Genomic DNA, 25,286 nt, shown 5'->3' with positions numbered 1-25,286 from the left:
GATATCCAAGCTCCTCCAGTCCAACCTTCCACCCAGCACTGCAGGGGCAACACCAAACCATGTCCCTAAGCACAGCTCCACAGGCTGCTGGAACAGCTCCATCAGTGGGGACTGCAGCACTGCCCTGGGCAGAACATTCCATGGCTGAGAACCCTCTCTGGGAAGAAATATTTCCTAGCATCCAGCCTCAACCTCCCCTGGGGCAGCTTGGAACCATTTCCTCTGCTCCTGTCCCTTGCCACCCAGGAGCAGAGGTTGCCCCCTCCTTGCTCCAACCTCCCTGCAGGGAGCTGCAGAGAGCAATGAGCTCTGCCCTCAGCCTCCTCTTCTTCAGCCTCAACACGCCCAGCTCCCTCAGCCCCTGCTCACAGCTCAACTGCTCCAGGCCCTTTCCCAGCCTCGCTGCCCTGCTCTGGACAGGCTGCAGCCCCTCAGTGTCCTTCCTGGAGTGAGGGGCCCAGAGCTGAGCACAGCACTGGAGGTGTGGCCTCAGCAGTGCTGAGCACAGGGGCTGATCCCCTCCTGTCCCTGCTGCCCACTCTGCTCCTGATCCAAGCCAGGATGCCTTTGGCTTTCTTGGCCACCTGGGCACTGCTGCCAACCAGAACCTCCAGGTCCTGCTCCGAGTTGCAGCTTTCAACCACACATTGCCAAGTCTGTAGCTCCCCATGGGAGCTACATAGCTGTTGTGACCCAGGTGCAGCACCTGGCACTTGACCTTGTTGAACTTCAGACAGTAGTGAGCCTTGGCCCATGGGTCTGACCTGTCCAGGTCCCTTTATCAAGCTTATACAAAAGCACATAAATAAGCTGTTAGTAGGTTTTACTGGGTTTCAAATAGGGAACACAATTTTAACCACAAAGACCATGTTAACAGAGGTTTAGAGCATTATTCTTTCAGATATTTACTAAATAAATTAAATGGAATAGTTTTCTATCAAAGCCAGTACACCTATACACTACATCAAGTCCCTTCCTGCTGTGATGGAACAGACCAGATCAGCACAGTAAGCCCATTCATTCTAGAGCAGCCTTGTCCAAGCTGAGCTTTTCTTTCTGTGTATGGCTCTCTTCTGTGCCTGTGCAAGGATTACCTCTGGAGGGAGTCTGTGCTGTCTGCTTGGTTAAGTGCTGACAACTGAGTAGTGTTTGCTGTTGTAGTGGAAGTCATGTCACAGGCTGACAGGATATTAGGGGTAAGGGACCTAAGGAGATCATTGAGTCTAATCCTCCTGCTAGAGCAGGACCACACAATCTAGCACAGATCACAGAGGAATGCATCCAGACAGGCCTTGAAAGTCTCCAGAGAAGGAGACTCCACAACCTCTCTGTGCCAGTGCTTTGGGACCCTTACAGTAAAGAAGTTCCTCCTTGTGTTGAGCTGGAACCTCCTGTGCTGCAACGTAGACCCGTTGCTCCTTGTCCTATCCCAGGGAGCAGTGAGCAGAGCCTGTCCCCCCCTCCTGACCCCCAGCTTTCACATATTTATAAACATTGATTAAATCCCCTCTCAGTCTTCTCTTCTCCAGTCTAAACAGCCCCAGGTCCTTCAGCCTCTCCTCATCAGGCAGTGCTCCAGTCCTCTATCCTCGTAGCTCCCTGCTGGACCCTCTCCAGCAGATCCCTGTCCCTCTTAACCTGGGGAGCCCAAAACTGAAGGCAGTATTCAAGATGAGGTCTCACCAGGACACAGAAGAGGGGAAGGAAAACCTCCCTTGATCTGCTGGACACACTCCTCCTAATACACCCCAAGATTCCATTTGCCTTCTTGGCCACAAGGCCACATTGCTGTGCTGTGGCTAACTTGTTCTCCACCAGCACTCCCAGGTCCTGCTCCACAGGGCTGCTCTCCAGCAGATCACCTCCCAGCCTGTACTGGTGCAGTTTATTATTCCTTCCCAGGTGCAGGGCTGCAGGGCTTTGCACTTGTCCTTGCTGAATGACTCCTCCTTGGTAAATCCATGCTGACTACTCCTGATAACCTTCTTCTCTTCCAAGTGCCTTCAGATGCCCTCCAGCAGGATCTGCTCCATCTTTTCTCCAGGGGTGGAGGTGAGGCTGCCTGGTCTGTAGCTCCCTGGAACCTCTCTCTTGCCCTTTCTGAAAACTGGAGTGACCTTGGCTCTGCTTCAGCCCTCAGGCACCTCTCCTGTCTGCCACGAGTTGGCAAAGATGATGGAGAGTGGCAGAGCAACAACCTCAGGCAGCTCTCTCAGCACCCTTGGGTGCAGCTCATCAGGGCCCAGGGACTTGTGAATGTTCAATGTGTGTAACTGATCCTAACCCAGTCTGCACTGGCCAGTGGGGAGCATCCCCTCCTCCAGGCTTTCTCTCTTTCACCCAGGGTCTGGAGTCCATAGGGGAGTTCAGCCTTAGGTGTAAAGACTGAAGCAAAGATGCATTCAGCAGCTCTGCCTTCTCTGCACCCTCAGCTCTCAGGCTGCCTCCTGGCTCAGCACTGCCCCACACCTTCCCCTCTGCTTCCTTTTCCTACTGAGAGGTTTGAGAAGCCTTTCTTGGTCTCTTTTACTTCCTTTGCCAGCTTCAGTTCCAAGAGGGCTTTGGCCTTCCTTGTTGCCTTCCGACAACTTCTCTGTGGCTCTCCCAAGTGACCAATCCTTTCTTCCATGAGTTGTAAGTTTCTTTCTTCCCTGAGAGTTCCTTCAGGAGCCCCTTGTTCAGCCATGCAGGCCTCCTAGCACAGCTACCTGATGTTTTACTCAGGGGCACACACCTGGCTTGGGCTTTAAAAATTAGCCAACTTTCTTGGGCTCCTTTCCCCTCCAGAGCCTTAGCCATGGGGTTGCTGCCAGCATGTCCCTGAAGAGCACAAAGTTAGCTCTGCAGAAGTCCAGGCTTGCAATTCTACTTGTTGGTCTGCTTCTACCCTGCAGAATACTGAACTCCACCATGTCATGATCACTGTCCCCAAGGCTGTTCCTGACCTTAATGTCCCCAACCAGTCCCTCTTTATTAGTTAATACAAGATCCAGCAGTGCAGCTCTCCTTGTTGGCTCCTCCACTACTTGCATCAAGAAGTTATCACTGATACACTGCAAGAGCCTCCTGGCCTGGCTGTGCCTGGCTGTGTGAGCTTCCCAGCAAACATCAGGGTGATTGAAGTCACCCATGAGTACCAAGGAGCTAGCTCTAGAGGCTACCTCCACTTGTCTGTAGACAACATCTTCCTCCTGGTTTGGTGATCTATAGCAGACACCCACAACAACTTCATCTCCTTTCCCACATGCCCTAATTCTTACCCACAAGCTTTCAACCTCTTCTGCCTCCCCCCTTGGATAGAACTCAGCACATTTCAGTTGCTCTCACACATAGGGAGCAACTGCCCCACCTTGTCTGGCTGTCCTTCCTGAACAGTCCAGAGCCGTCCATGGCAACATTCCAGCTGTGGGAGCTGTCCCACCATGCCTCAGTGATGGCAATTATATCATAGTCACCCAGCCTGAGGCAGATCTCCAGCTCCTCCTGCTCATTCCCCATGCCCTGTGCATTGGTGTGTAAGCATTTCAGGGAGGGAGTTCATCTGTTGGCTTTCACTCCTGCAGTCTGACCATTCCCAGCCCCTTCCATGGCCACCAACCTAGCAGTAAGCTCTGCGTGTGCTGATTCCTCATTGCTTGATCTCTGTGTCCCATCTCTGTAAGACTTAAAGAGTCCTTGTGTGTCCCCAGCACACTTCAAGGTAGCAGGCTGAAGGCTCCTATTGGCCTCCAGCCTGGTGTGCCATCTCTTGTGTCTTCTCCAGCACACAACTCATTGTTATCCACCTCCCCTGAGATAGCAGTGGAGCTGACACATGGCCCCACAATTGTCTCAGGCTTGCTTACAGTAAGCCTGGCTTTCACCCTCCCCCCCTTCCAACGTAGTCTAAAGCATGGTTAATGATCTCAGCCAACGCCTGTGATGTAAACCTTCTTCCACTTGGAGAGAGGTGCAGCCATCTGCTGCCAGCAGACCTGGCGTCGTGGGGGGACCCCTGGTCAGAAAAGCCCAAAAGCTGCTGGAGGCAGCAGGCTGGAAGCCGAGAGCCGAGCAGGTGAGTCCTCATTCTTTCTGGGTTAGTCCCTCCAACAGGGAGGACAGAAGAGAACACTACCTGTGTGCCTGCTCCCTTGACCAGTTGACCCAAGGCCCTGAAGTCTCTCTTCTGTGCCTTGCTTCTCGCTCACACACAGCTCAGTGATGTGTCTGCAGAAGAGCAGGAGGCTCAGTGACTCCTCAGGTCAGGCATTGCTTCATTGGCAATGAAATAGGTGTCAGCTTGGCAGCCCCTGGAAACACAACAGTCCTTTAGCCTTCAGTGCTCACAGGGATAAGCTGTGGCTTGTTCTCCTTCCTTGCGAGGAGGTGGCTAAGACATTTGTTTTCACTCCTGCAGGGCATTATGCATGAGACCAAACCAATCTTCACAGCACAGTTCTACCCTGATGCCAACCCTGGGCCAAGGGACACAGAGGTACAGTATGAGGCCTGGCCTGGGCTTGCTTTCAGATGGCATAGAGAGCAGAGACGTGTGTCTGGGAGTCTGAAACTCACTAGGTCTGCGTTGCTGAGGGGTTTTTCCCTTCTGTGAAGTAATTCTTATGTGATGGATTCTGAACAGTGATACTGGAGTAAAGGAGGCCCTGGGGAGACGAAATAGAGGCCCTCTAGCACCTGAAGGGGGCTGCAAGAAGGCTGCAGAGAGGCTGTTTGCAAAGGCCTGCAGGGACAGGTCGAGGACAATGGCTTCAGACTAGAGCAGAGCAGATTGAAATTGGATGTGAGGAACAAGTTCTGCACCATGAAGGTGCTGGAACACTGCAACAGGTTGCCCAGGGAGGTGGTTGAGGCCTCACCCTTGCTGAGGCTGGACAAGGCTCTGGCCAACCTGACCTAGTTGAGGCTGTCCCCGCTGGCTGTAGAGGGGTTGGACTGGATGACCTTTGAAGGTCCCTTCCAACTCCGGCCATGTTATGGTTTGTGTATCAGCCACCATGACAAGATGGTGATGGTCCTCAGCCTTGGTTTTGGGAATGTCAGGATCTTACCAGAGGGCCCAGTCATGCATAGGCTTGTGTCTGCTTAGCTTGATCTGCAACTAATTGTAATCAACAGCAGGGCTCCTATTGACTTCTATGTGCTCTGGATCAATGATCCCATCCATATGATGTGTATGCTTTGAGTCCTGGTGGGATTAGTTGTGTTGAAAGTTACTGAAGTGCTTAAGCCTCTGCAGGATCAGGCTCAAATCTCTTGTACCTGGAGTGATTGCGAAAAGGAAACAAAATTTGACCAAAATAGGAGAAAAAATGCTAGCCAGATGCTTTGTAATGAAATCATTAACTTTCTAATACATTTCAGTTCCACTTTCAAATTTGATAATTACTGTAGAGCTATGCAAATAGATTCTCATTTCCTCACTCTGGTTCTCCTAAGTGAAATGAAATTTGAATCCCCCATCTGTGACTCCACACAGACTCTGTAACGACTGGTTGCATAGCCACAGAGTATGACTAAGCAGCAACAGGGGAGGCAGAGGAGGCATGTCTGAACATAAATAAACTCTTTAGCATTTCTTGGGAAAGGAAGATGGAAGAACACAGAGAAGTGCTCATTTTAGTCTTAATTGGATGCTGTTGATTAACCCTGCAAGTAAATCTCTTGATACCAAGACATTTCATGGCCAGCTGGTTGGCTAGTGAATCTCAGAGAACTCCTGGCAGCCCTCAGCTGTGTCTTTTCCAGGTTTATGCACCCCTACTGCTGGGGTGGGTTTTGTCACATAATGTTTCTCCTGATAGGCTGGCAGGACCCATCCCTTCTTCCTCTATAGGTAACTCCCAGCAGCCAGCTGGGCAGAGACTCTGCAAATGAGAGGTCAGGTGGAAGCTTGTCCCTCTGAGCATAGCTGCCTGCATGCCAGAAGTGATCATGCTGCCTCCCCTGCCTGGCATGGCTGGAGAACACTCTTCACACAGCTCCACTGGGATCTCCTCTGGAAGGACAGCACTGATTTAGCACAAGTGGTGTTTAGATATGCCTGCTTAGGTCCCAACTCTGTAGCCAGCCCCAGCCCAAATGATTCCTGCACACTCACTAAGTGTGCACTCTGTGGTATGTTGGCTTTGCATGCAGCCTCGTCCCTTATGCTGCCAGCTGTACACAAGCAAAGCATGCAGGCATGACTGAGAGGTGTTTGCTTCCTGCTGGGACCTCACTCTCTGGAATGCAGCTTTGTCAGGTATGTCAGAGCTGATAAACAGATTTCAAGTATGCCTCTGATGGTGTGAATCTGCCCTCTGAAGGCAGCAGAGCAGCTGATAGCCTGAGCTCACAAATGGCCTGGCTTTCCCTTCTTCACTTGCTATGTGTTTAGTTCCAGCTTGGTATTTAAACACCTGTGTTTGTTTTCTCTAGTTCCTGTTTGATTCTTTCATTTCACTGGTTAAGAGAAGGAAAGACATCACCGTTTCTTCAGTCCTGCCCAAGGCTGCAGTGCCAGCTTCCAGAGTGGAGGTCAGTGTATGGACACTTGTTATTAACTCTTGCCAGTGAGGTTATCAGCTCTTTAAGCCTGCTCAACCTACAGGGCAAAAATGGCACAAAAAAGCTGCCTGTGGAAGTCAAAAGAGGCTTCTCTCCTGTTATTAACTCCCTTTTGTCTGAGGACGTTTTGAGATCTAATGTTCATGTAGCTCTCCCCAGACAGGTACTCTTGTAGCAGGTTACCAGGTGCCCTGGGATAATCCTGACCATGGAATTTTGTGCCAGCAGCATAATGCTGGTACTCGGTTGCTTAGCAAATAAGTCTGAAATTCCTAATGTGAGATGAGTTTTGCTGTCTTAGAAGACAGCTGGCCTTTGTGGGTAGCCAAGGTGAGGCATGGTCGTGTTTAAGCACGATTCGTAAGACATCTATTCTGTGCCCTGTGCATAAGTCATGGCTTCTCTAAGCACACGTAGATGGGACAAGTTCAGCAGAAATACTCTTGAAAGTGGAACTTCAGTGATTTTGGAGGTAACTTTTCGTCTCCTTTTAGAACTCTAGTTTTGTTATTTGAGACTGTTTGCTGCTGCCCAGCCTCTGTTGATTTCAATACCCACTACAGTACCACTGATTCTTTTTGTGCTCTTTGACACCTCCAGGTCTCCAAAGTTCTCATTCTAGGATCCGGGGGTCTGTCAATTGGTCAGGCAGGGGAATTTGATTACTCTGGATCCCAGGCTGTGAAAGCCATGAAGGTGAGAGGATACTCTGAAGACACCAACCTAATTTAATTTACTTCTCTTCTTACAGTTGATCATCTAACTGTGCTATCACTGGAGCAGGGAGCCTGGGGAGAATGAATGGCTGGAGGGAAATTCAGCCATCCTTTGTCTGTGAACTTGCTGTTTGAGTGATGTGGGTTAACCACTCAAAATTATCTTCCAAAAAGAGATGTTCTCAAGGTCCTCACTGCAGTCTCCAAGCTGTTTGGTGTGTGACTAGTTACTCCAGGCCTGTCAGATTTAATGGAAATCAAGAGGAAGAATATAGGCAGCTGCACCTGAGCTGACATTACTGGCATGCACTGCGAGGCAGAAAAAAGCAACAACAAAGGAATGGTTAGCTGCTGTTAGGACTGTTGTGCAAAAATATTTGAACACCCTATCCAGGCAGGTAGCTAAATGGTGTTTATTTTAAATGAAATTATCTTTTTTGAAGGTCACATATGCCAAGTTTTGTTTCTCCAAAGGATTCATCATCTTATAACAATGTGCCCAGGTGTGTATTTTGGAAAGGAAGCATCTCCAATTTTGTCTTTTGTCCTTCAAACTCAGGTTTGATTTGTGGAAGAAAGTGGTTTTTAAATGATAAATTTCCCTGACTTGACCTCCCACAGTGCCCTTTCCCTTCCTGTGGCCAGCAGGCAGTTGCTCTGATCTACAAGCTAATCAGCAACTCCAGCAGCGGTGCTGGCACTGCCTGACCTTGCCTCTGGCAGGGTGATTTACAGTGGAGTGAGAGAGCAGGGGTGCTAGAGAATGGGGACAGTGAACAGGAACTGAAAGAGATTTCTTTCACCTTTCCTTTATTTTTATTATCAATAATCTGTGTTCATTCTCACTGCTGGATTTGTTAGCTATATCTGGGCTGCTCTTCCTCATCTGTTGGATGCTGATTCATTGCTAAAAGAGTGCTGTCACTAATATTTGGTCTTAGAAAGTTAAGTGGGCAATTCTTTCAAGAATAAAGAACTGAGAAACTTTTGGATTACTTGCCATAGAGATTCTTCCAGCTTCTCTGGATACAGGTGGATGTTACATAAAAAGAGGAACGGAGCCCTCCTGCACCATTATGAGTTCACTGCATTGTCGAAGTTGTAACCAAAGTCTCCAGTCCAGAATTGGTGGCTGCTGTGCCCACTGCAATGTGCTTATCAAAAATTGGAAAAGCAGAAGTTGAAGGGAAGAATTGCAAGGTCAAAAGCAAGTGGATTTAAATCCAACATCTAAAACAGCTAACAGGATCACAGGACCTGAGGGGTTGGAAGTGACCTCTGGAGATCTTCCAGTCCAGCCCCCCTGCCACAGCAGCACCAGAGAATCCAGCACAGGTCACACAGGAACACACCCAGACAGGGCTGCAAAGACTCCACAGAAGGACACTCCACAACCTCTCTGGGCAGCCTGTGCCAGGGCTCTGGCACCCTCACAGCAAAGGACGGTCCCTGCTCCTGTTGAGCTGGAACTTGCTGTGCTGCAGTTTGCATCCCTTGTCCCTTGTCCTGTGGCAGGGCACAAGTGAGCAGAGGCTGTCCCTATCCCTCCCTTCCTGCCCCCCAGCCCTCAGCTCTTGATAGACATTGCTCGGATCCCCTCTCAGCCTTCTCCCCTGCAGCCTAAGCAGCCCTGTTGGGGTACGGAGGCTGGCGAGAGGCGAGATCGGGGCACTGACGACTCGAGACAGCAGCTTCCAGGCATCTGTGCATCAGTACCACTTTATTAGGGTAGTGCAGTGGCTTATATAGTGTCTCCAAGGAGGTGTTTCCAGCCAGCCTGGGGCTGGCAGAAGTGGACAGTACAGATTGGCCCCAAGTTATGTGTAAGGCAGAGATAGGTTACCTGTGGTAAACAACCTGTGAGTACCACCCAGGGGTGCTGGCCAGGGTCAGCCCCCTTGGGGCTGTGTCTGCCCCAGGGGCCGGCAGATTCCACCCCCTGACAGCTGTGCGTGGGTTGCTCATGGGTCTGTTAGCTTAGGCCCCTGGGAATCAGTAAGACTCCAAGGACACTTCCCACCACAGGGCCTGATGTTTACATTCCATACCTCATTGCAGGAGAAAGCTTCCCACACAGCCCCAGGGCTTTCAGCCTCTCTTCATCAGGCAGTGGTCCTTTCCAACCCTTCTGTGATTCTATTATTTCAAGAGTGAGGAGAATTGTCGTGCCCAGCTCTGACTTAGACTTTTCTGTTAATGAGCAAACCATAGTGAATTTCTCTCTGTTGTGAGCAGAGTAGCAAACCTCACACTGGTGTAGCAGGAAGCATAAGCTTTATCATCACTCTATCTCAAGTTCTCATCTGTAACAGAGCAGAAAGAGTGTGCAGCCTTTGCTAACTTTTCTTGCACATATGGAGGCAGAGTTGGTCTTTCAGGGTGTGCAGTGTCAAATGAAAAAGTTGTGGGATAATGTCTACAGTGAAAAATCAGGAAAGATTAAGTATCTTTATGGAAAATCAAAGCAAAAACTGTGCCCTTGTACTGTTACTGGTTGATGCAAAAATCTGAGAACCACCTGGCTGGGCCCCTCTAATGCTGCTTCATATCACTTGTGTGCTGCAAGAATGTGCTAGAGGTGCCTTTGAGAGGATCAGAAGCATCATCACCTCTACTCCTTTTGGGTTACCTGACACTGAAAACTGCAACAGTGTTCTGGAGAGAACTTCCTTGTAATTCACATTCTTGTGCATCTAGGGCTCCACTTCCTTGTGTCCTCTCCATAGTCACAGGAGTGCAGCCACAGGGTATGCTGTGGTGTGTACCTCGCGGATCCTCTGCTCTGGACAAGAAGCACCTGCTCCTCACGGATGAAACACAGAGCCATAGCAGTGTGAACAGGACATGTTGATGTAGAGTTGATGGACCCCCTGGGACAGTTCCTACACAGCTGAAGCACAGGCTTGGACAGAGGAAGAGAGACTTACTTCATCTTGCCAGAGCCCCCCAGCCATTTCAGCCACGTTTTGTCCTTGACCATCTTCTGAGGCCAGGGGTAAAGACTGAGGGACTACTTCTGGCTGTTCCTCTTATTCCCATGATGACCTTGATTCACCCTCATCCTTTGCCAGAGGAGCTGCTTTCCTTGGATATTTCTTCTTCTGCACAGGAGAGAAGGATCCTGGTGCAGGCTGGTTCTCTGGTGCAGCTGCCATGCTTGCTGTTTTGCTGTGAGTAGCCCCTGTGCCTGCCAATTTGCCTGCAGAAACCTTCCCTCAGCCCTGAGTGCTCTGAACAGTGGTGTAATACACTCTGCTCTCACAAGCAAGCCCCCCACATAAAGACTGGGAGGGATAAAACCACAAAAAAAACCAGGTTGAGATATGGACTTTGCTGGAAATATGACAAAGGACACTTTCCTCAGCTATTTCACAGACAAGCACAGCAAAAGCAGCAGCAGCTGCCACCCAAGCCTGCAGCTAGCCCTGTGGGAAAGACCAACAACCCAAACTGGAAACTGGAAGCAGCAAATGGAAATGGGAAATCCCTCATGTTGCAGTCTGAACTACAAGCCAAGTGCAAGGTCCTACAGCTGGACTGGGACTATCCTAGGTGCAAATGCAGGATGGGCAACAAATGGCTTGGAGAGCAGTCTTAAGGTGAAGCCTTGGGGATGTCAGTTGGTGTCAAACTCCCCAGAAGCCAGTGCTGGTCGCTGGCAGCCCAACAGGCAGCTGTGTGCTGGCTGCATCCAAAGCAGGGAGAGCAGCAGCACAGGAGGGGATTCTACCCTTCCACTCTGCTCTCATGAGACTCCATCTGGAGTAATGCATCCGGTTCTGGTGTCCCCAGCATAAGAAGGACATAGAACTGCTGCAAGAGTTGGGCTGTCCCTCCCTCTGTAAGTGAAGGCAGGGTGCATGATCAGGTGAGGAACCTGAGGATCCACTAGCCCATGAGGCCTGACAAAATACATCCCAGAGTCCTGAAGGAACTCACTGATGCTATTGCCAAGCCACTCTCCATGATATTGGAAAAGTCCTGGCAGTCAGGTGAGGTCCCTGGGGACTGGAGGAAAGGAGACATTGTACTCATCTTAAAAAGGGTAGAAAGGAGGCCCCTGGGAACCACCAACCTGTGAGCCTCACCTCTGTGCCTGGGGAAATCATGGAACAGATCCTCCTGGATGCCAGGCTGAGGGACAGGGAGGTGATTCATGCCAGTCAGCAGGGCTTTACTAGGGGCTGGTCCTACCTGACTGACCCAGCGGCTTTCTGTGATCAAGTGGTGAAGTCATTAAAGGACACCCTATGGGTGTGACCCATCTGGACTTGTGCAAGGCCTTTGGCAGGGTCCCCCACAAGATCCTGCTCACCAAGTCAGAGGGATGTGGAGTGATGGGGTTTGATGAGCAGTGGATAAGGCAGTGGCTGGATGTCACATGCAGAGGGTGGTGCTCAGTGGCCCCAAGTCCAGCTGGAGAGCAGTGCCAAGTAGTGTCCCTCAGGGGTCCACCCTGGCACCTGTGCTCTTTAATACTTTTGTCAATGCCATACAGAGTAGGACTGAGTGCAGCAGCAGCAAATGTGCAGATCACACCAAGCTGTGTGGTGCTGTCGACACACCAGAGGGACAAGATGGCATCCAGAGGGACCTGGACAGGCTAGAGAGGAGTGCCAAGGTGAACTTCATGATGTTCAACAAGAGCAAGCACAGGGTCCTGCACCTGGGCTGCACCAATCCTCACTGCCAGTACAGGCTGGGGAAGGAGGTGTTAGAGAGCAGCCCTGTGGAAAGGGACTTGGGGGTGCTGCTGGACGAGAAGCTGGACATGAGCAGACAGTGTGAGCTTGCAGCACAGAAAGCAAATCACATCCTGGGCTGCATCAAAAGCAGTGTGGCCAGGAAAGGCAGAGAGGGGATTCTGCTGCTTTACTCTGCTCTGGTGAGACCTCACCTGGGGTACTGTGTCCATCTCTGGAACCCTCATTCTAGGAAGGACATGGAGCTGATGGAGCAGGTCCAGAGGAGGCCACAAAAGTGATCAGAGGGTTGGAGCAGCTCTGCTGTGAGGACAGGCTGAGGGAGCTGGGGGTGTGCAGCCTGCAGAAGAGGAGGAGGCTTTGGGGGGACCAAATAGCAGCCTGCCAGTGCCTGAAGTGGCCTACAGGAAGGATGGAGAGAAGCTGTTTACAAAGGCCTGCAGTGACAGGGCAAGGGCAATGGCTTCAAGCTTGAGAAGAGCAGATTTAGATTGGATGTTAGAAACAAGTTCTTTACTATGAGGGTGGTGGAGCACTGGAGCAGGTTGCCCAGGGAGGTGGTTGGAGCCCCTTCCCTGGTGAGGCTTGGGCGACCTGATCTGATAGGAAATGTCCCTGCTGACTGTAGGGGGCTGGATTAGATGACCTTAAGGGTCCCTTCTGGCCTAGATTGTTCTAAGATTCTACAGCCTGGAGAAGAGAAGGGTCCATGAAGACCTTAGAACAGCCTTCCAGTACCTGAAGGAAGCTACAAGAAAGCTGGGAAGGGACTTGCAGTGATGAGAAGGAATGGCTTTAAATTCGAGAAAGGCAGATTTAGACTGGAGATTAGGAAGACATTCTTTAGAGTGAGGGTGATGAGAGAGTGGCACAGGTTGCCCAGGGAGGCTCTGAGTGTCCCCTCTCTGGAGGTGTTCAAGGCCAGGCTGGATGAGGCCTTGAGCAGCCTGGGCTAGTGGGAGGTGTCCCTGCCCATGGCAGGGGAGTTGGGACTGGATGATCTTCAAGGTTCCTTCCAACCTAAACCATTCTATGAAATCTGTGGAACTCTGAAAACCTCTGTGGCACTTTCTCCAGCCAGCACTTTCATTTAATCTGGCATGATGCCACCATGGCACTGAATAGTCATCAGCAGATTCAACTGGCTAAACCATGGGTTTACACTCACAAACAAAGCTCTACTGTCTGGCAAGAAAAGAACCATTTTTCATTTGATATTTTTAATGGATTTGTCACTTTTAGCCTGACTTTAGACCACCAGAAGACAGATGTGATTATGCTGCAGTTTGTTCTTGTCTCCCCTGTGTAACTCCTAAACATGTTGAACAATTTCAATCAAGTTTCTGAACCAGGTGGGAATCTGCAGTCCCTCGGTCTGGAGACAGGCAGAGGAATGGCAGTAAGGAACAGGTACCAAATGCCAGCAAGCCCTTGAGGGAGAGTACACACGGACCCAGGCTTTTTGAGTTCTGCTGGTGGTGAATTGCTCATTGAACCCTATCTGCCCTCGTCGCTGCTCCTGCTGTCAGCTGCTTCTCTACGTATGCCCAATTTAATGCAGATTTTCATGTTTTTCAGGAGGAAAATGTGAGAACTGTCCTCATGAACCCAAATATTGCTTCAGTGCAGACCAATGAAACTGGCCTAAAGCAGGCTGATGCTGTCTACTTCCTCCCCATCACTCCAGAGTTTGTCACAGAGGTCATCGAGGCAGAGCGTCCTGATGGGTTAATTCTGGGCATGGGTGGCCAGACTGCTCTCAACTGTGGTATGATACAGACTGCTTGGCACTCCTTGCAGGAATACTTGTAGCTTTTACCACTTGTTCAGCAGACTTTATTTGTATAGACAGGCAAGACCTGTGTGCCTGATACATTGCCTGGGTAACTACAGGATGCAGGCAGAGATGAAGACTGTGATGGTTTGGGCATTAACCCGCCCCCCCACACTTTTGAATTTGCCCCAGCTAACTCAGAAGGGACTCCAGGAATATAAATGAAGCTATTTATTTTACTGCAGCAAATATACAAGCAGCTATTTACAATATATACAGTTATATACAGAAATATAAAAAGGATACACAATACAGAAGCACAACTCCCCTCCCAGAAATCTGAGCCCTCAGGAGGGGCTCTCAAATCACCCCAACACCTCCCCTTGCCCTCTCAACCTTACCCCAGTTCTCAGAAAGAAGAGAGGTGCAGCCAAGAGGTTAGGGAGCAAGGTTAGTGGCAGCAAGGTTAATGAGATGCAGCTTTGTCAAAGCCCAGAAGCAAAGTGAGAGACAAAATGGAGAATGCTATCAAATGTTTACTTCTTCTTCCCAGAATTCTCAGCGTGACTGTGAGAGAAGGAGACACAATTGTTTTCATTTCACTGCCCATTATCTAGTTCTTTTCACCAAAACATTCCAGCTTGCTTCAAACTAGCACAATCCACCCCTTGTCTACTTCGCTCAGAGTATCGCTGAGAATTATCCAATCTAATCTAAACCAATATTTACACCAAAACAATATATACAAGTTCAGTTCACACTTCAATCAGATGTAGGTGATTCAAAAGCTCAGAACAGGGACTCCCAGGTGACGTTGGGTTCGTGCTCACGTACTGTAGATTCTATCATAGATTCTTCCAGTGTTGGGCGCCGATGGTACCTAGAACAGAAAACTCCTAACAGCTTGTATTATACACTCTGAATTTAAACTCTCTCAGCTAAAGTTAGATTTCTCTGTGGAATACACCGGATTTCACCATTCTCCTGCATTACCCAATATGTATGGCCAGGACCTTCAGCAGACACCACCCCTCGGACAGGTTTCCCTTCGCCCGAAGGAGAAAATACCCAAACAGTTTTCCCTAACAGATTCTTTTCACCTACAACAGGAACTTTATCACCATCTACTGTTTGGACCAAATCTGATTGTGCAGGTCCTGCTCTGTTTACTGAACCTCTACTATTTACCAGTTTGTCCCAGTTTTTCAGAGTTCCACCCCCCATGGCCTTTAGGGTGGTTTTCAGCAAACCATTGTAGCGCTCAATCTTCCCTGAAGCTGGTGCATAGTAGGGTATGTGATAGATCCACTCAATGCTGTGCTCTTTGGCCCAGTTTTTCACTAGGTTGTTCTTGAAATGAGTACCATTGTCTGACTCGATTCTCTCTGGAGTTCCATGTCTCCACATGATTTGTCTCTCCAAACCAACAATGGTGTTACGTGCAGTAGCATGTGGAACTGGATAGGTTTCCAACCATCCAGTGCTGGCCTCTACCATCGTTAGCACATACTGCTTGCCAGAACGAGATGGAGGTAAAGTGATGCAGTCAATCTGCCAGGCTTCACCATACTTGTACTTTGACCATCTCTCACCATACCATAAGGGCTTGATTCGCTTAGCCTGCTTAATAGCAGCACAAATGTCACAGTCATAGATGACTTGGGTGATAGCGTCCATGGACAAGTCAATTGACCTATCACGAGCCCATTGGTATGTTCCATCTCTGCCTTGATGTCCAGATGAGTCATGGGCCCACCGAGCTAAGAACAGTTCACCTCGGTGTTTCCAATCAAGGTCAAGGTCAAGTTCAGAGTTGGTATCAACTTGAGCAATCTTAGCAGCTTGGTCTGCCTGCTGGTTGTGTTGATGTTCCTCAGTGGCTATGCTCTTAGGCATGTGTGCATCTACATGCCACACCTTCACTGGAATTTTCTCCAGCCATGCATCAATGTCCTGCCATAGATCAGCACACCAAACAGGCTTTCCTTTCCTCTGCCAACCATGCTTCTTCCAGTCCTTTAGCCAACCCCATAGAGCATTGGCTACCATCCATGAGTCGGTGTAGAGGTAAAGGATAGGCCAATTCTCACGTTCAGCCACATCAAGAGCAAGTTGGACAGCTTTTACCTCAGCAAACTTACTGGATTCTCCATCCCCATCTTTCGTTTCGGTAACTCTCCTGGTTGGACTCCAAACCGCTGACTTCCATCTTCGCTTGTTCCCAACAAGACAACAGGAACCATCTGTGAACAAAGCATAGTTCTTTTCCTGATCAGAGAGATCACCATAGGGAGGAGCCTCCTCAGCACGAGTTATTTTCTCCTCTGGAGGTTTGGAACAGTCTGTGCCTTCCAGCCAGTTGGTGATCACCTCCACCAGACCAGGTCAGTCAAGATTACCCATTCGTGCTCATTGGGTTATCAAAGCCATCCATTTAGACCAGGTTGCATCTGTGGCATGATGTAGTGATGAACTTTTGCCTTTGAACATCCAGTTTAGAACTGGCAGTCTAGGAGCTAAAAGCAATTGTGACTCAGTGCCAATCACCTCAGAAGCTGCTTTCACTCCTTCATAGGCTGCTAGAATCTCTTTCTCTGTTGCGGTGTAATTTGCCTCTGAACCTCTGTAACTACGTCCCCAGAAACCAAGAGGATGACCACGTGTCTCATTTGGAGCTCTCTGCCAAAGACTCCAAGTTGGACCATTGTCACTGGCAGCTGTGTACAGAATGTTCTTAATGTCTGGACCAGATCTCACAGGTCCCAAGCCCACTGCATGGACTACTTCTCGTTTGATCTGATCAAAGGCTGCGTGTTGTTCAGGTCCCCACTCGAAATTGTTTCTCTTACGAGTCACATCGTGCAGAGGTTTGACAATCTGACTGAAACCAGGAATGTGTAGTCTCCAAAATCCCACTGCACCCAAGAAAGAGAGAGTCTCCTTCTTAGTGGTAGGAACTGCCATGGTGGAGACTTTGTTGATCACATCCTGAGGAATGTAACGGCGACCATCCTGCCACTGCACTCCCAGAAACTGAATTTCTTTGGCAGGTCCTTTGACCTTGTCTCTCTTAATGGCAAAACCTGCTTGCAACAGAATGTCAATGATTTTGTTACCTTTCTCGAAGACTTCCTCAGCAGTTTGGCCCCACACAATGATGTTGTCGATGTACTGGATGTGCTCTGGAGCTTTACCTTTCTCCAGTGCATTGTGGATGACTGAGTGACAGATGGTTGAGCTGTGTTTCCACCCCTGAGGCAAATGATTGAACTGATACTGGATTCCTCTCCAGGTGAATGCAAACTGAGGCCTGCACTCCTTTGCTATGGGAATAGAGAAGAAAGCATGAGCAATGTCTATGGTTGCATACCACTTAGCCTCCTTCGATTCCAGCTCGTACTGGAGTTCCAGCATGTCCAGCACAGCTGCACTCATGGGTGGTGTCACCTCGTTGAGGGCACGAAAGTCAACTGTCAGTCTCCAGTCGCCCGTAGGTTTACGCACAGGCCAGATGGGACTGTTGAAAGGTGAATGAGCTTTCTCGATGACAGCCTGACTCTCCAATTGACGAATCAGCTGATGAATGGGCAACAAAGAGTCACGGTTAGTTCTGTACTGCCTATGATGAACAGTTTGAGTTGCAATTGGCACTTCCAGGTCCTCTATGTCATGATGTCCCACAACTGCAGATTCATCAGAAAGTTCAGGTCTAATGGACAATTTCAATTTATCATCCTCAATCTCTACAGATGCTATTCCAAAAGCCCATTTGTGACCCTTAGGATCTTTGAAACAACCTTGTCTCAAAAAGTCAATTCCCAGAATGCAAGGCGCATCAGGACCAGTTACAATAGTATGTGTCTTCCACTCTTTACCAGTTAAACTGATCTCAGCCTGTATCTTAGTTAACTCTTGAGATCCACCAGTGATTCCAAAAATAGATATGGACTCTGTCCCTTTGCAATTGGATGGCAATAAAGTACACTGAGCACCTGTGTCAACTGCAGCCCTGTATTGCCCAACTTTTGAACTGCCAGGCCACCTAATGAATACATTCCAATAGATTTGGTTCTCTCTGCTATCCCTTTCCTCCTCCTGGCTGGAGGCAGGGCACCCCTAATGCTGAACATGGCATGTGGGGTGTACACAGTGATTGGTATTGTTGTGAGAGAAATTGCAACTATTGGAATAATTGCAGTTGCTCTCAGGAGCTGAAGAAGTGACAGCTACTTTCCTGGCATTGCTGCCTCTGTTTCTGCCACTCTACAGTTCCCTGACTCTCTTTGAAAGAGCTGAAGTAAGTTTACCATCCCATTTGTTCATGTTCTCACCATATGTGTCACGCAGAAGTGTCCACAGTGACGCATGTGATTGCTGCTGTCTGGGTGGAATTTGTCTCCTTCTAGGCTGGAATTGCCTTGCAGGAGGTGGGCGTCTGTTCCTCACTGCAGAAACATGCACCCATTCAGATGATGCAGGAATGGTATCCTTTACCAGATTGGTAATTGAGTTTGTAAGATCCTCCTTCAGTTCTTTCATGCCATTTCTAATGCCATTCTCAATACTATCCTTTATCCCTTTCATCTCTGTCATCACAGTTTATATGGCAGAGATTAGGCCAGAATGTGACAAGCTGTCCTCTATCTGCCTGAGCTGATCAGTGAATTCACCAACAGTGAAAGATCTTCCATTATCACTCCTTGATAGAAATTTGCTGGCCAAGATGTTAGCATAGGATGAAGGAGCAAGCTTAATAAGCTTCTTCATGAGACCTGTTCCCAAAGGAATTTCATCAGGCTCATGTGTGCCATGATCTCCATAAAGCACTTCCTTCACAGCAAACTCCTTCAGAAGCTTAATTCCCTGCTCAATGGTGTTCCACTTCTTGGCAGCCCATGGCAAATCATCTTGGGAAGGATATCTCATAGCCACAGCCAATAGAAGGCGTGTCCACAAGCTAACCCTACCAGGAGGACTTGCCAGGTATTTGTCCACTCCACTCTCCTTAGTGAGTGGTCCCAGCTGCTTGGCAGACTTGTCTCCTACCTGCAGGGCATTGGCACCAATGCTACGGCATCTCACTAGCCAGCTTGGGATTGGCTTACCTGATTCCCTTGAGTATTCCTTTCTAACTTCCCTGACCTCTCTGAGTGGATCCTTGGAGCCCTGGATGTCATCCTCCTCTTCCTTCTGTTGATCTGGTTGTACTGGGCCTAACAGAACCTTCCTCATAGCACTCCTAAACTCATTGGAACCATCCTCTCTCTTGGCAGCCAACCTCACAACGCTCCTCTCATCTGAGTATTGATGTCTCAGCACATTTGCAAGGTCCTCTTCCTCCTCTTGCTGATCACCAGAGGTCCCCTCTCTTACATCCTCCTGTGAACCACACTTTGTCAAATGCTGTGTCTTGGCTTTTGCCTTAGCAGGTGCCAGAAGGACCTGAACAGCAACAGACTTGGACGTGTCTGCTGGAGGGTTTGAATTATTAGGGGTCTGACCTCGAGCTTGTGAGTTCAAATCTGCCTTACTTTTAACAGGGCTCTGATTCTGGTCTGCTGGCTGGGGATTTGAACTGGCTGAGCTGATGTTATTAGCATTAGTGGGATTATTTGCCTGTCCTCCTGGGATGCCTGCCAACCCTGACATGTTATCATTGTTGCTAGGAACATTCTGATTTTGGGTACCTGCTTGTGCTCCTGGGACTCCTGCCAAACTCTGCCCGTTGTTTATATTTACATTCCCTCCAGGAACATTGGCCGCCTTCCTAGAATCTGGAGAAGGAGGGGCAGAGGCTGGCAGGGGGGAAGCCGATAACTGTGTTCCCTTGTTTTGCTGTGAAAGAGACTGCGTTTGAGACACAGAATTTTTCCTAGTTCTTACAGAAGCTGGTTTTGAATTTTTCACATGTAATGCCAAAATTAATATGAATATTAAAATCATGAGAGCACAGCAATCCCACCAGGGTCTCTTTTGTGTAAAAATGCTTGCATGGATTTGGCATTTCAGTTATAGGGTAAATTACTCTCATTAAAGCAGAATTTCGATTGATTGTAACATTATTGATAAGTGCTCCCATAATGTTACTGGTAAGGTTTTCAGTGAACTAAAACCAGCATAACCAAGGATAAAATCACCCCAGGCCCAGAACATGCTTGAAACTTTGGCTTTAGCCTTCTTATAAGCTAAATCAATAAAATAAGCAACAATTTGAGCTTTTATCCAACTAAATGCCAAGAAAAAGAAACCAGACCAGAGTAATTCCCCACACAAGTACAATAGCTGCCTTATTATCTTCATTTTAATTCCCAGAGTTAATGAACAGTCACTCAAATAAATTTATCCCCACGTTGGGAAAGCCAATTAAAAATGTGATGGTTTGGGCATTAACCTGCCCCCCCACACTTTTGAATTTGCCCCAGCTAACTCAGAAGGGACTCCAGGAATATAAATGAAGCAATTTATTTTACTGCAGCAAATATACAAGCAGCTATTTACAATATATACAGTTATATACAGAAATATAAAAAGGATACACAATACAGAAGCACAACTCACCTCCCAGAAATCTGAGCCCTCAGGAGGGGCTCTCAAATCACCCCAACACCTCCCCTTGCCCTCTCAACCTTACCCCAGTTCTCAGAAAGAAGAGAGGTGCAGCCAAGAGGTTAGGGAGCAAGGTTAGTGGCAGCAAGGTTAATGAGATGCAGCTTTGTCAAAGCCCAGAAGCAAAGTGAGAGACAAAATGGAGAATGCTATCAAATGTTTACTTCTTCTTCCCAGAATTCTCAGCGTGACTGTGAGAGAAGGAGACACAATTGTTTTCATTTCACTGCCCATTATCTAGTTCTTTTCACCAAAACATTCCAGCTTGCTTCAAACTAGCACAAAGACCATGGAGCAGTAACTGACTGCTAAGATGTGAACATAAATCCTTGCTGTCTTTGATACTTAACAGTGATTCACATATCCTACTTTATAGATGAAGTCTTAGTTATCATAGTTGACTGGTGGATATTCAGAACATTTTGAGGCAGAGATTGGAAGTTAGCTTCATGGAACAGTCTCCAATTGCACTGCTCTGGTTTGTGTCACAGGTGACAGCCGGGCAGTAACTTTACTAATATCCCAGGTTTTCTAGATTTGAGGGCAGAAGCTTTCATGTTATTATTCTAAGTTCTAATACTGACAAAGAACAATGAAATTATTCTTTGTTGATGAGGCCAGATAAGTTGTCTGCTAGTCAGACATCTTTGAAGTACTTTCCTCTTTGTCTACCAACAGTCTTCTCTGTAGAAGAGAAAGCCCTGAGGAAACCTTATAGTAGCCTCCTTGGTACCTGAAGTGGGCTACAAGAGGGCTACAGAGAGACTGTTTGCTAAAGCCTGCAGGGGCAGGATGAGGGCAATGGCTTCAAGCCAGAGCAGAGCAGATTGAGATTGGATGTGAGGAGTAAGTCCTGCACCATGAGGATAGTGAAACACTGGCACAGGTTGCCCAGTAACATAGTTGAGGCCCTATCCCTGGAGATACTGAGGGTGAGGCTGGGCAGGGCTCTGGGCACCCTGCTCTAGTTGAGGCTGTCCCTGCTGAGTGCAGAGGGAGTTGGACTGGATGACTTTTGGAGGTCGTTTCCAATGTAGAGTATTCTGTGATTCCAAAGCATGGTTTTGTTTATTCTGCAGGTGTGGAACTCTTCAAGGAAGGAGTCCTGCAGAAGTATGGTGTGAAGGTCCTAGGAACATCAGTTGAGTCCATCATGGCCACGGAGGATAGAAAGCTTTTCTCTGCTAAGCTGACTGAGCTAAACGAAAAGATTGCTCCTAGCTTTGCAGTGGAATCAGTAAGTCAGACAATGTGGAGGATGTGATCACCCCTTTGAGTTACTGAAAACCAAAATTTCCTGCTTTTGTTGAGTGGCAGCTGGCTAGAGATGTGGCTACTGTAGTCTGTAGCCTTTCATCAGGACTCCACAAGGACCGATGCTGGTCCACCAGGATTTCAAATGAGTGAAAATGCACTGAAGCACTTGGAAAGCCTAAGCTAATTTATCCATTGACAAGAGAAGGGAACTAGGTTGTGGTGACTTCCATGCTCCAGCACAAGAATACAAAACATGGCAGTGGCTACTTCTGCACAGGCCTTTTAGACAAGGATTTCAGGTCTTCAAATCAGCAGCGCTGAAATCCTTATTGAGGACATGAATATGAAAATGAAAGATTGGTTTGGTGGGAAAGGATGTTGAGTCTGGAGGAAACCACGCAGGTCTTAAACCAGAGTTCCTGCTGAAGGGTTTTTTTCTAGCTAAAGTCTGTGAAGACAGACCAGGTAAGAGAAGTCACCTGGGTGAGCCCATGTTGCAGTGTTCTGCTGTTTGGCAGAGCAAAGCCATGTTACAAAGTTGACTTCTATTCTTTGCATTTTATCTGCAGACAGCTTAGTGACCTCCTGATGGGACTGCCAGTTAGCTGTGTAAGCAGAGTTGAAGTCTTTATTAATCTTAATTGTTTTTTTTTCCTGAAATGTATTTCCCTTACCTTAAAGATTGAAGATGCTCTGAGGGCAGCTGAAAAGATCAGCTACCCAGTCATGATACGTTCTGCCTATGCCCTTGGTGGTTTGGGGTCAGGCATATGTTCTGGTAAGGAAAGTCTGCTGGACCTTGGGACAAAGGTATGTCAGCAATTACAAACTTTAGGCACAGAACTGATCATCTGATTTTCTTGGATGGTCTTTCACTGAAACTGTGCATCCTTCATTTTGTCTGCTAGAAGTTGTCCTCTTTCCTACTAATGCCCTCTTCTCATAATTCCTGCTAAGCTGGATAATGAAAACCATAGAATCATAGAACAGCTTAGGCTGGAAGAGACCTCAGAGGTCATCTAACCCAATCCCCTGTCATGGCAGGGACACCTCTCAGCTAGCCCAGGTTACTACATTGAACCTACTCTTCAACATCTCCAGACAGGGTCATCCACAGCCTCTCTGGACAATCCATTCCAGAGTCTTGCCACCCTCCTACTGAAGGATCCTTCCATCCTCAGACCCAATCTAAACTTCTTCTTCAATTTCAATCTATTTCCCCTTGTCCTGTGGATAGACACTCTTGTAAATAGTCTCTCTGCAGCTTTCCTGTAGGCTCCCTTCAGGTACTGGAAGGCAGCTCTAAGGTCCCCCTGGAGTCTTCTCTTCTCCAGGCTAAACACCCCCAGCTCCCTCAGCCTGTGCTCACAGCAGAGGTGCTCCAGCTCCTGGATCATCTTTGTAGCCTCCTTTGCACTTGTTCCAACAGGTCTGTGTCCCTCTTACAATGAGGACACTGCCTCCATTCCTGGTATTTGAGGTGAGGTCTCAGCAAAGCCATGGGGTGGAATCCCCTCTCTTGCCCTGCTGCCCACGCTCCTCCAGATGCATCCCAGCACTCAGCTGCCTTCTGAGTTGCCTGAGGGCACTGCTGGCTCCTGAGGAGCTTATCACAGTATCACAGTATCATCAGGGTTGGAAGAGACCTCACAGATCATCAAGTCCAACCCTTTACCACAGAGCTCAAGGCTAGACCATGGCACCAAGTGCCACATCCAACCTTGCCTTGAACAGCTCCAGGGACGGCGACATCCTTCTCTTCAGGGCTGCTCTCAGCCCACTCTGTACTCAGTTTATATTTGTACCTAGGGTTAGCCCAACCCAGCTGCAGGACCTTGCACTGTGACTTGCTGAACCTCCTGCAGTTGGCACTGGGCCATTTCCCCAGCCTGTCAAGGCCCCTTTGGATGCCATCCCTGCCCTCCAGTGAGTGCAGCACAGCACAGCACAGCACAAGCTTGGTGTGATCAGCAAACCTGCTGAGGGTGCACTCAGCCATTGCCCATGTTGCTGAGCAGCACTGGGCCCACAGCAGAGCCTGAGGAGCTCCACTACCACTGGTCTCCATGTGGACATTGAGCTGCTAAATACAACTCTCTGAGTGCAATCTTCTAGCCAGTTCCTGATCCACCTTATCCACTAAATCACCACAAGTCTAACATCTGCTGGGCCTGAATGTCAGATGCACTCCTCAAACTACTTAATTTATGTATCTATTTATTTATTATATGTCTTTGGCAACTGAGCTAAGGGCAACATTTGAGTAACAGCTCGAGCTGACTTCAGAGCGGACCAGATTGAGGACTGACTCATGGGCAGCATTCAGATGAGAAGTTTTGCTCAAGGATGGGTTGATAATGTGCCCATTACTTCCTAGGATTTGATTGATATTTTTTATCTGCTAACATTAAGGCCATTTATTCATTTAGATTATGCTCATTTATGAACAAACTCTATTTTTCATTTTTGTCTCTTGCACTGAGGAGCACTTTCAAGATTAGTTTAAGAATAAATCACAACCCTAGCTTCTGGTTGGCCTGCCAGTGATAAGCAGCATTATTAGTGCTATTAATGACAGAGCTCTTGCTGGCACCCACACTCCCTATCACTTAGTCACTTCGCTTCCTGCAGAGCTCTGCTGCTGAAGTCCGTAGGGCTGCCCACATACAGAAACCTGTGCACGTGTCTGTTGCATGATTGAAGCCTTAGATGTTTTTATTATTCCTGATTGTTGTTTATCTGCCACAGCAAGCTCTCACGTCCCATGCCCTGCCTTTCCTGTGGTTTTCTCATCAGACCACAGCAGAATTTTCTGTGCTGCTCAATGGAAGCCAATGCAAGTTAGTCATTTTATTTTTAAAGAGAAAGTGCTTGACATTGCTTCTATGAACTTCACTTGCACAGGATCACAGGATGGTAGGGGTTGGAAGGGACCTCTGGAGATCTCCCAGCCCAACCCCCCTGCCACAGCAGCACCAGAGAATCCAGCACAGGTCACACAGGAACACATCCAGACAGGGCTGCAAAGACTCCACAGAAGGAGACTCCACAACCTCTCTGGGCAGCCTGTGCCAGGGCTCTGGCACCCTCACAGCAAAGGACGGTCCCTGCTTCTTTTGAGCTGGAACTTGCTGTGCTGCAGTGTCCATCCATTGCCCTTGTGCTGTGGCAGGGCACAAGTAGGCAGAGGCTGTCCCTGTCCCTTCCTTCCTGCTCCCCAGCCCTCAGCTCTTGATAGACATTGCTCAGATCCCCTCTCAGCCTTCTGCTCTGCAGACTACATAGCCCCAGTTGTCTTCATCTTTCAATTTTCATGTTGGTCTGAGATGTCTGGAGATAATTTATGGTCACACACAATGATCTTAAAGGTCTTTTTCAACCTCAGTGATTCTCTGATAAGCCATGGTGGTCTTAGATGTGTTCTAATAAGGCTTTCTTTTTTACTCTTCATTCCCTGCAACATTCCCAGGCATTTGCAATGACTAGCCAAGTTCTGGTGGAAAAGTCAGTTGTTGGCTGGAAAGAGATAGAATATGAGGTGGTGAGAGATGCTGCTGATAACTGTATTGCTGTCTGCAACATGGAAAACATTGATGCTATGGGAGTCCACACAGGTAGGCCTGGGCACAGGGTGGCTTACTGGGAACAGCTCATTACCTTTTTCTTGCAGTGCCCTTCTGCCTG

General features: G+C 48.4%; 1 protein-coding gene across 1 annotated transcript in view; it reads left to right on the top strand.

Annotated features, from left to right (window-relative positions):
• The window catches only part of CPS1 (carbamoyl-phosphate synthase 1), a 153,504-nt gene that overhangs the window by 36,492 nt on the left and 91,726 nt on the right, over positions 1–25,286 (top strand). The window contains exons 11-17 of the mRNA XM_064163922.1: positions 4,397–4,474; positions 6,418–6,516; positions 7,147–7,242; positions 13,544–13,733; positions 21,425–21,582; positions 22,284–22,412; positions 25,072–25,216. Of these exons, the coding sequence (XP_064019992.1) occupies positions 4,397–4,474; positions 6,418–6,516; positions 7,147–7,242; positions 13,544–13,733; positions 21,425–21,582; positions 22,284–22,412; positions 25,072–25,216 (895 nt within the window). The remainder of the gene's footprint in view (positions 1–4,396; positions 4,475–6,417; positions 6,517–7,146; positions 7,243–13,543; positions 13,734–21,424; positions 21,583–22,283; positions 22,413–25,071; positions 25,217–25,286) is intronic.

This window comes from Pogoniulus pusillus, chromosome 24, assembly GCF_015220805.1.
Source record: "Pogoniulus pusillus isolate bPogPus1 chromosome 24, bPogPus1.pri, whole genome shotgun sequence".
In the NCBI taxonomy this organism is placed as follows: domain Eukaryota; kingdom Metazoa; phylum Chordata; class Aves; order Piciformes; family Lybiidae; genus Pogoniulus; species Pogoniulus pusillus.
This window is presented reverse-complemented; position numbering and strand designations above follow the sequence as displayed.